At 33.2% G+C, this 10,877-nt stretch overlaps 1 protein-coding gene across 3 annotated transcripts; it reads right to left on the bottom strand.

Moving 5' to 3' along the window:
- Positions 1-738: 738 nt before the first annotated feature.
- Positions 739-10,809, bottom strand: LOC124360801 (cytochrome c oxidase assembly factor 5). Of its 3 annotated transcripts, none has more exons than XM_046814704.1 (4): positions 10,651-10,809; positions 7,870-8,001; positions 5,068-5,169; positions 739-912 (listed from the first exon to the last, which is right to left on the bottom strand). In XM_046814704.1, exons 2-4 carry the CDS (start codon positions 7,972-7,974, stop codon positions 871-873), a joined length of 249 nt encoding a protein of 82 aa, XP_046670660.1. In that variant the 5' UTR covers positions 7,975-8,001; positions 10,651-10,809; the 3' UTR covers positions 739-870. The 3 variants fall into 3 exon arrangements, with proteins under 3 accessions (XP_046670660.1, XP_046670659.1, XP_046670661.1); XM_046814703.1 differs by having other exon boundaries at positions 7,870-8,039; positions 10,651-10,808; XM_046814705.1 differs by having other exon boundaries at positions 7,870-8,035; positions 10,651-10,808.
- Between the last annotated feature and the right edge of the window lie 68 nt (positions 10,810-10,877).

The raw sequence follows: 10,877 nt of genomic DNA, 5'->3' as shown, positions 1-10,877 counted from the left end.
AATTCTGACCATTTAGGCAGGGTGGAAAAATGAAGGATCCTATCAGCAAGTTACGAACCATACCAGTCAAACATTTATGGAACACTTTTCTTCAGAATTATGGACTCTAATTCAAATGTGGCTGTTGACAGAAGTGACGTAAAGAAGTGGCAAAAAGTTCGCCGTTTTCACCAGTGCAGAAAGATCTCTTCAGTGGATCTCTGTTTCAGCATAGGTTGTGATTTCGGGAACATTTATGAAACCAAAATGAACCATTATGATATCAGTTGTAAAAGATTATAACCATTATTTATTGTATTGAAAGGTTAATTATAAGACTGAAGGTTACATTTTTAGGATTTATCAGTAGATCATTGAAAAGGCCAAACAAGTAGAAAGTTTAATGTCTGTATCTGAATTTTCACAAAAATAAGCTTACAATAATCCAAGGTACCAGATTTTGCAAATGATACCTGAAGCAATATATGAATATTTCAATGATTTTTCTACTATTTTGCTTATTTTGGGGATTATGCAACTTCAGCTGATTTGCACTACGTTTTCTAAACCATAAGTCACACAACAATCAAAAAACGATTTCAACTGTGTTCCAGTAAATATAAGTGTTCCAACCCACTAATTGAATTTCAAAGTCTTGCTATAAAATATTCTTGTTTAAGAGGCAAATGTATAATTAATTAGCTCAAAAACTCCAAGAATATTTTTAGGTGTCAAGGTTTTTTTTAAATAAATCAAAAATTTATTTTTGCATACGCTATAATTGAATCAAATATACAAAGTACTTAACTAACTGTGGGTATTTACACGTTGGAGAGATGACTTATTCATTCTTCATAAGAAACCTGAATGAGTGAGTGTGCTGACTCTAATTCAGTAACCTCTCCTCCCTCGAAACCTGGTTCTGTTGTCCAGCTGTAAACATTGTTACTGGTTAAACAAAATTTTTACCATTCAAAATCTTAGTACCCGCTGATTTAGTGCAAATAAATTGATGCTTTCTCATAAATTATTATTATTTAACTTCAGCATTAACACTCTAAATTATGAGCCAAAAGTGTCAAAGTTTGTGATTAATTCAGAACTATTATTGGACCATCCAGTTTCATATTGATATTTACATAAATTTTAAAATTGTTCACAACTATGAGATTACCAAGCACAAATGTATACAGTTTACAAAAAAAAACACCTAAAATTACACACACAGTGTGTATGTTGAGTTCAGCTCCATGTCACCTTCCGTTCATTGTAGTGTCTCAAATCTGACGCTGTCACAGACTGGACTACTGGAATCTGGAGTCATCCACCCGAAGACATACAAGAAGAATTAAGTGACAAACAAGTTCAAAATTAATTCTGTAAAGACATTAAAGACATCTCAACTACAAAATCAAGATAAATAGCATTCTCATTGTCTCATCAGGTGGACAATTGAGTGCACTTGAATGTTTGAGATACGATCCCAAAGTGCAGCAGAGCAACCGAGTTTTCTAAACATAACGTAGCTATGGTGTGAATGATTAATTCAATGAGAATTTTGGAGAATTTTTTTGTGTTCTTCGGACAAGAATTTAACCTAGTCCTAAAGGACCTTTGTACTGCTTCCAGAGTGACAGGATATTCTGGATGGGTAAGGTTGGGAGTAGGAGCCGCCTCCTATTGAGACCCATGAGGAAGGATTTTGGGCACTAATCTCGCCATGTCCTCTCAAAAGAAGGGGATGTCAGCTCTGAACCAGCCTCTGCTGTCAAAGCAGGCAGGGGGTGGCACACCCTTGTTGAGGCTAACAAGAACCCCTGAGGTTAGGGAACGAACACTACCAACTCCACCAGTCATCTCCCGCAGAAGACTAGACCTATCGAATTACCCTTGCGCCCCAGAATCTCAACATTTGCGGTTAGTGATGTGCCGTTCCTGGACATCGATAAGGTTACCCAGATTTAAGTGACACATCGGTTTTTGGTGTGCCCAATGGTAGGTTTAACTGGAAGGTATAAACCAGCCAGAAGTTATCCCAACTGAGTACAATGAGAATGTTTTCAGCTCTTCTTCTTAATCTTCCATTCAGTGTTGAAAGAGAGCCAGATCTGTCAAACCATCACATTTCAGACACTGCATTATGCGGAAGGTGGAATCGAGCTGAACAACATTCGCATCAAATCAACCCTTCCAACGAAAGCTAAATTACACATATATTGTCATGAACTCCTCACACTGACATGATACATGTATGTCAGTCACATACAGAATGTAGGCCTTCACAGTGTGTAAATTTATTCCTCAACGGCCGTGTAATTGAGAACAATTATTATATTAACTCAAATTCTCAACCTGGAGCTGAAGTTGGTTAGTCAATAATGTAAAAATAATTCCACTGCATTCGCCAATATTGGCACTTTTGAAGCATTAAAACATACTATTTTATTTGTGTTATAATTGTTTTAAGACACTCATATACACCCGTACGTAATCTTTAGCACTTCCAGTTGAACTGAATCCATTAAATCACCATCTTCCTCCATTAGTGGACTCAGTATTATGTACGTTATCAGTCTTGTATTTTGATTCTAGTTTGTCCCTAACATTATGTATATGGTACATAACTGCCACTTTAATATTTCTTTCTGTGTGGTGTATGTTGGAATTTTTTTACTGCATAATATATTTTTTCTGTTTGAAACAGATTCACTTGACTGATTAAGCATCAGTCTTCTGCTGTCATTACCAGTTGGCTGTTAATGTTTATAAACAGTTATAACATTGATAAGCAAAAATGGTTTTATATATATATATAGTCCCGGCAGAGCAAGTACTTTTTGTGATTCATCAATGATTATTGAAATTAAATTCGGCTATTGCCATTTACACAAATTTAATTAATGTATATATATATATATATATATATATATATATATATATATATATATATCAGATAAAACCTTGTTAGATAATTTCTATGTTTCATTAAACAGCTGATTCAAACACTATCTGCAGTGAAATATCCGTCAGGTTTACAAACCATCGGAATAGTTGAAGAAATATTCCCTTCAAACAACCATACAAAACAGGTTTTTATCAATTATTTGACCAAACCCTCAAAGAACGTATAACATATACAGTACTTTTTAAATTTCAAAAATCTACTGTCTTTTATAAGGTAAAAAATAAATTGTTGAATTTAAAAAAATTACTTTAACCCTACACCTCCTGCTTGCTTGTCTTAAAAAATTTTCTAATTGTAATATCTAAAAACTAGGAGAAATTTCATGGAAAAATCATTCCATTATACGTACTAATAAGAGAGTTGTGACAGTTTGAACTTTTGACCAAAAACAGTTTTTTGAGCGCAGTGAGTGAATGATGCAACCATTCATTTACTTAACCACATTGATTTGTTAATCTTGATATTACCCAAAACCTTTTACATTTAATCCTTACTGTATCTCTTATAGTTTCCAAGATTCCTTCATTGCACATAAAATTTGGAACTCCCTGAATATAAAAGTGCTTTACTCTCCCAACCTTAAAGAACCGTACTTGTAATTGCTCTCAGCAACCAAGATGGTAAGTCCAAAACTCACTAAGAGATCTATGAGAGACTAGCATAGAATCAAGGGAAGTGTTTACATGGAATGAGAAGACAATATTGTTAGACTCAACAATGTATTGTTGAGAAGAGCAAATCGCAATAACTGTATTTCTCAATGTTTGACCACAGCCAAGGTTGTAAATTGTGGCAGTGATCCATGACAATTAAAATGCTCACTGTTACAGCACAGTCCTCTCTCATTGTACAGTTTGCTTTATAAAACCTTTGAAAAATGTACAACAAATTTTTGTCACCAAAATCATATTAAAAAATGTATAATTCCCAAAATACCAGGTTTATTTCCTTAATTCATTCTGGATGAATCAGTACTTAAACCTAAAAGCTATCAGACATTCTGAAGTGTGCACTGATTTTTGTAGGTTTTACAAGGTCTCTTTGTAAATTTTGTATAAAATATTATATGTGGTATATGTATACAGGTTGTATATAATTTTTCTTATTTACAATCTGAGAATAAAGCTATATAGTTTGGAAGTAAAAATAAACATATATTTATTTTTGCAGTGTATACAGTATATTTAGTATTTGATATGTATAAAAATATTTTACATAAAATGATCTGCATTATCCAAAATAGCCAAATTGTAGGAAATTTACTTGAGCAAAAATATATATTAATAAAATATATATTGTTTGGAAATCATTTTTATGTTTACAGTGAAAAAAGCAATGTAGCACATTTTTACACATTTTCAATTGCTAAGCAACAACACAATGAAATAACCATAACAAAATTGACTCTCATTCAAATTAATGTGTTTTTTTACCTTTTTATGAAGTCAGCTGATGTAGATGCATAACTTAGATTTTTATTTCAAAATTAACAAAAGCAAAAAAGAAAACAAGGTAACAACACTTCCACTTTAAACTCAACAAAGTCAGTCATGTCAGGTTTAATTTTAATTTCATTAATACCACTTTGTCTACAAGAAACACTAAGTGTTCTGAAGTATTATATAAACAACTGAGTATGATAAAACTTTGCTCACAATTTGAATGAAAAACTTCTGAAAAGAGAATAAAATTATTTGTTTACAATCACTGCTGCATAGAGGATAACTAAAAATCACATCTGGAAAAACCGCACAGATTTTCAACTAGAAACAGCATAAAAGAAAATCGAAGACCACTAAACATTCAAATCAACTCATAGGATTTTGATTGGTTTACGATTTTGAACTCTTTAACGGATAAAAATGCTTTCAGCGGTAAAATACGAAATCAACCATTTTGGGGTCGATCGCACTTTGGAGGTTATACAATCGTATAATGTTAACTCTAATTTCAAGTACTTAAGTTTGGATTTTTACATTGTGTACAGGACACAAAATGATAAACCAAAACATATAATAAAGTAAAACAATAATATGCTCATTGAATTCTTACAATTATCGTAAAAGCGAAACATAATGTTCTGCAATCTCTGTAAGTAATTGTTTTAAAACACTTTCACTTACCAATGATCTTTTGCATTCAAAAAACAGATTCTTCAGGGCTAAACAGTTGTCAGGTATATCAGGATCTTTTGTCTGCAGGCACTCACGTGGTGTCTTCTTTTTCTGTTCAACGACAAATTTATCGATTTAACAGTCATTTTAAGCTTATGTGTCACTAAAACACTAATGTTAGTGGTTTAGTTGCAAGGCAACAAAACTTATTATATTACAGTCAAAAGAATTTAACGCATTCGCTGCAACCTACTGTCCGGATAGTAGCGTATCCCTCGCTAAAACTAGAGAACTGTCCGGATAGTTTCATTACCGGCACTACAGCACTCCGTTATTTTGCCTGTTATGTGCTTGCAATCTTGCTGCAGATCTCTGAAACGTTTGAAATTTGTTCTATATGAAGTATACTTACTTTCTGTTACCTCAGTTCAGCCTGCAAATGCTGGACTACTGGTACGGACAGTTTAAATTTAACACATACAAGTAAGAACTCTTACAACATCCTTTGTAAATGAATATGTGTTATTTTTAATATTACAATAATTCAAACAAGACTTATCCGTACTCTTTTTGAGTGGAATAAACACGCCACAGCACATCATTGTTACGCTGTCATATTTTTTCACGAATCATTGTCTTAATAATACACTTCCAAAATGAACAGTCAATTGAAAACTACTTAGTACTATAGTTAAAACCTTTCAACTCCTAGGAACAGTGGATTAAACTGAGAACAACATATTAATAAATGTGTGAGAAGCACACCAATTTATATTTAATGAAAAATAACCCAATTAAAAAGTAATATTGAAAATTATTTATATCAATCGCTTTGTATCTCATAGTAAGTGTACGATATAGCTGCAACATTGATTCAAGGAGATTATTTGGTAAAGAAGCTTTCAAAACACCACAACAGTTGATACTGCGTAATCTGTATATTTGGGAAACAACTCTTCTTTATGGCTAAATGTGCCTCAACGAGAGGCTGACATACACAAGTATTAGAGGCAGGATAAACTACCGAACTGGGAGACAGAACGGTGGTTTATGAACACACCCTCACAGGCTGTGTAACAAGTAAAGAAGAATGTCCCAATGCTCAAAGCAGTAAGAACTTGACCGGAACGCTGATTAGATGAAAAAAATATTACATCCATTTTATAATGTCCATGAGTTTTTGGCATTTGACTGGGAGACCGCCCATTTGGTTGACTGGCGTTAAGATGGATCCAAGGGTAAATATCAGCAAGTGAATGTAGATTTTTGTATGTTTGCATAGAGAAAACTGTGGTTAGCTCTTAAAATTACTCATATCATAAATTGTTTAAGTATTTTTTTTTTTTTATATCACACATTTTTAAATCTAATTTTTTTACACTTATGCTCTTTAAGTTTATTATGTATGCTCAGGTATATTAAATATTTAAAACGATTATTTTATTTTTAATGGATTTAATTGCACTTAAAAACAATATTGCTAGATCTTAATCTTTTCATTGTTATTTTATTGACAAAACAATTAACATCGTTACTGTATTACATATTCTCAACATCATTAGTCTGTAATGCAGATAAATATATATCATTGTATGCTCATTGCAATAACAAACGTTTATGAATAAAATGATACAATTGAGTATCAAAGGATCTGAGAGAATTTAACAAGAGACTTTTTGCAAAGACAGACGAGCTGCTCTTTTACATTTGACCCCAAAATCGAGTTCTTTCTACGACCACGTTTCAAATCTCTATGGAAGTGCCGATAGCCGAGCGGTCTAAGACGTTGGACTTTGAGTCTGAGTTAGAGATAGCGCAAGTTCGAATCCTGTCTATGACCCTTGCACTTTTTATCAGTACCATCGAGCTTGTACTGTATCGACTCTCCCCCTTATTCTGTTTGATAAGATCCTCGCACAGGCCAGTGGCCCATGAGGACAGGCAGAGTAAGGCTTAAAAGGGGATCGGCTTATCCTTTAAAAAAAATCTTGATATCCTATCAAGACTTATTACATAGACAATGATACGATTATTATGAAGGCTGTGTCAGGTCCTTACTACAGAATACTTTCTTTTATCTAATCATACACACTAGTAATAATATTAAACCATTACAAATATGGTTCATGACTCTTTATAATTAAAACACCAAATAATTCTTATTACTATTTTTCAAGAGAAATGTTCCCTCAGCTGCTCAATTGTTGTTACAAACCATGTTGGTACAAATAAGATTAATGTCACAAAAATAATTTTGTTCAGAGTGTTTAACACATTTACGACGACGTGTATCCAATGAGGTACACGTAATCTTTCATAACTGCTGTCATGTACCCGATCAGGTACAAACCGGGCTTTCGTAAAGCGCATTGTGCACATGATGGGGTACACGTTGCAACGCATTTCCTTAATGCGTTGTTGTTTGCCTGTCTTGGTGGTTTATTAAATTTTATCCCGCACTTAAATAAATACCTCAGACTATCATGTACCCTGTCGGGTGCTCAATTTTTAAGGTAAATTAATTTTTTAGGTACCGGTACTCTTTGGTGTACACAGAGAACATATTGAACATTTAAAGAACATATTGAAATAATTTATTTTTGGGCAAAATTGCGAAGCCATCATACTTTTTTCGCTATACTTAGATGTTTAACGTAAAAACACGATTGCGGTTTTAATCCATTATAAAAATTCAATGCCACATAAAAAAGTCAGGGAATTAGCCGTCGTCTTCAACCTTTATAATTGCAATACCATTACAAAGCAAAAGGGACACCTACATTTTTATAAATACATGTAAATTAAACTTACCACTCTACAACAGTCCGATTCCAGGAGACACATCTTTAGATCAGCCCTCAGCCCAGAACAAGAAGTCTTGTCCTCCAACTCCGCCGTGTCCTCGTATCTCATCATCTTGACTGCCTGTTATTTACTCTCCTTCTGGAAGATGTACTGAGTTTTAACAGACAATAGTCTACCTGTACAATTAATTTTATCAGTTTATCTGTTGAGCCTGCTGTAATCATTTCAACATTATTAAGTCACTTTTGAACAATAATTTAAATACATTTTAAAATGATTTAAAATAAATCATTTTAAATATTGGCATTGATTATAAATTAACTTTAGTTTTCATTATTACAAGAGTTTAATAGTACTAGAAAAGTATGTTATATCCTAAAATAATTCGGCCAAACTCTACATTACAAAAATTGGTTAAAAAGAGAAGGAATACCTTATGGTTGCTCAATTTGTTTTAAATACATTATTATTACAGAGGACAGAGGACAAAAAACCGGCTTAAAACTACTAAGTTTCATTAAAAAATCTAGAATGAAGACAGTAGTTTTTAATAGATGACATTATTTATCTACCTTATTTGTGAAGTATGTAATTTTTTACAGCTAATCAATTATAACAGTTCTTGTTAACAACTACCCTCACAAATGTTTCAAAATCACCCCAATTTTTTAGTAACACCACTGCGAATGCTGTGATTGTGGGCTTGCAGATCGGCATCGATAGATTGTCTCTAGACCTTTAAGATTAAGATTTACTCTTATATTAAGTTACAAACATTCTGCATATTATGTAAATTACTAAATACACTTGCCTCTAGTGATAAGGAACCTGCAGGACAAACCTAACAGTAGCTTCATTGGTAGTTTCACTGGCTGTAGTTCTCGGTGGTTGGTCAGCGAATGCAGATCTATGTGACCTGTATTCTGTAGTTCAGTTTTAAATAATTAGTGTTGTACTTTGTTTTTATTAAGTTCATGTTTTTAGAATCAGCGGAGTTGACGCACAACATTGTGGCTGTAATTCCTGACATGCATCTTACAATACTCTGATATGATTTGTTTATTTTAGCCTAGATTGTAGTTATCTGTCAGTTTAGTTATTCACCTGAGGAAGAAATCAGATTGCAGATCTCGAAACATACTGATTTTTTGTATAAATGATCAATGGCAAATGTCTAGAAAAATCCTGTATCTTTCGTAATCATTTTCAATGCTATTTTAATTTTCTAAAGTTAACCATAATTTTTATTACAAATTATTTGTCACTTTTAGAACAAAATACTATATTAATCTGAAAATGCGTTTACAGTTGGTATAACAATTAATCAGTGTTGGTTGATTATATCAATGAATGTAATAAAGCAATATCGTTTGTTAGTATCAATTTAAAAAGCAGGTTCACTTATCGTCACATTCAACCTCTATAATATAATATGAAATACCGGTAAATCTTAAGATCAGCGACTACCGCTCCGATCGTCGTAATTTTTTGCATTCTAACACAAGTTAACGTAATTTTACCGAAAAAAATAGTCCCGATTATCGCCGTAACCATTTACTCCCCCCCCAAACAAAATTTGAAAAAATAAAATTAAAAAAAAAACCTGACTGACAGTGCATTTATTGGTTTTTTTTGGTCTTATTAGTTCATAGGGAAGTAGTCCAGGTACTACTACTAGTATAAACTCGTCTTATCTTATCAGTGATAAACGTGCGCCGCTTATCTTTTGCCTGTAATGAAACCTGCGTTAGATCTGTCTGAGTTTTGTGTGTGTAAGCAGTCATGCCGTGATCTGGGCTTGGACTTTGCAAGCTCGAGTTAATTTTTTTCTAAAAGAGCAAGCAGCGGGCAAGCATTGCGTGATCTGAGTTTTGAATAGGCAAGCTAGGGTCTTTTTAGCGTGTGACAAGAACCATCGCACGCCATGTCAATAACTTCACTAATTATTCCTTGTCCATGTGGGTTTGTTTGTTTAAAATTATCTGGCGGTCAATCGTAGCCGTCCCATAGGTCACGTGATCTGCCCGGCCAATCAGAAACTATCCTGTTTGTCACGTGACTACTGTCAACTCATCAAAATGACCATGGTCGGCCATTGTTTTTAGTTTGATAGTCAAAAATCTTGTATGTGTTTTGTATTGCCAACATTGTACTGCTGAAAAACTGGTTTTTATATGTTAGCGATAATTGGGACTATTTTTTTCAGTGAAATTATGTTAACCTGTGTTAGTATGCAAAAAATTATGGCGATTGGAGTGGTAGTCGCTGATCTTAAGATTTACCTATATCAATGAATGTAATAAAGCAATATCGTTTGTTAGTATCAATTTAAAAAGCAGGTTCACTTATCGTCACATTCAACCTTTATAATATAATATGAAATACCTACAACAGAGTAGTTCGGTTTGTCATTTTGGTTTTTACTGTTCGGGAGATTGTCAAGGTGCCCGCTTATTATACTGCAGCCAAGCCTACATATAGGTTCAAACAATCAAATCATAAAACAATAAACCCTAAATAAAGGTATACCAGTAGGGCCTAGACTAAGTATTCTGCCACTATTGATTTAACTTATGGAGTGTTTTCAGTAATAAACCTAATTTGTTTTGCATTATTTGTACTAGATCCTAAAATTTCAGTAAAATTGGATGAATGCTAAGGAGTAATTTAAACCAAAAGATGGCTTAGGTTTACTATTATATTCAGAGTAAGCTCAGCCTAAGACTAATTTATTATAATTGACTTGCAATGTCATTTGAAACTAAAGGAAACAAAATATGTACTTACAGCAGTTACTTTTAAAACTTTTGAATTCCAGCGATTCCTCAATTTCCAGCGATAAGAGAATATTCCTTTCGGCTTTCTTTCGTAATCGTAACTTAGATTTCAAGGAATACAATAACTTAGGTTATATTGTTTACGAACGGTTTTATTTTTATTTCGTCAGCTGTTCATTTTTTCCCTTTCGTTTTTTTTCCTTCTCCTTGTAGAAAAATGGCAGCAGCTGATGTAAA

Source organism: Homalodisca vitripennis, chromosome 4, assembly GCF_021130785.1.
Source record: "Homalodisca vitripennis isolate AUS2020 chromosome 4, UT_GWSS_2.1, whole genome shotgun sequence".
Classification (NCBI taxonomy): Eukaryota; Metazoa; Arthropoda; class Insecta; order Hemiptera; family Cicadellidae; genus Homalodisca; species Homalodisca vitripennis.
This window is presented reverse-complemented; position numbering and strand designations above follow the sequence as displayed.

Bases quoted from the DNA above. Each gene is read 5' to 3' on its own strand.
- LOC124360801 (XM_046814704.1), bottom strand. From the start codon at position 7,974: ATGATGAGATACGAGGACACGGCGGAGTTGGAGGACAAGACTTCTTGT. The intron at 5,170-7,869 runs GTAAGTTTAATT...GTCGTTGAACAG, and splicing joins AATCGGACTGTTGTAGAGTG to AAAAAGAAGACACCACGTGA. The intron at 913-5,067 runs GTAAGTGAAAGT...CAATGTTTACAG, and splicing joins TTGAATGCAAAAGATCATTG to CTGGACAACAGAACCAGGTT.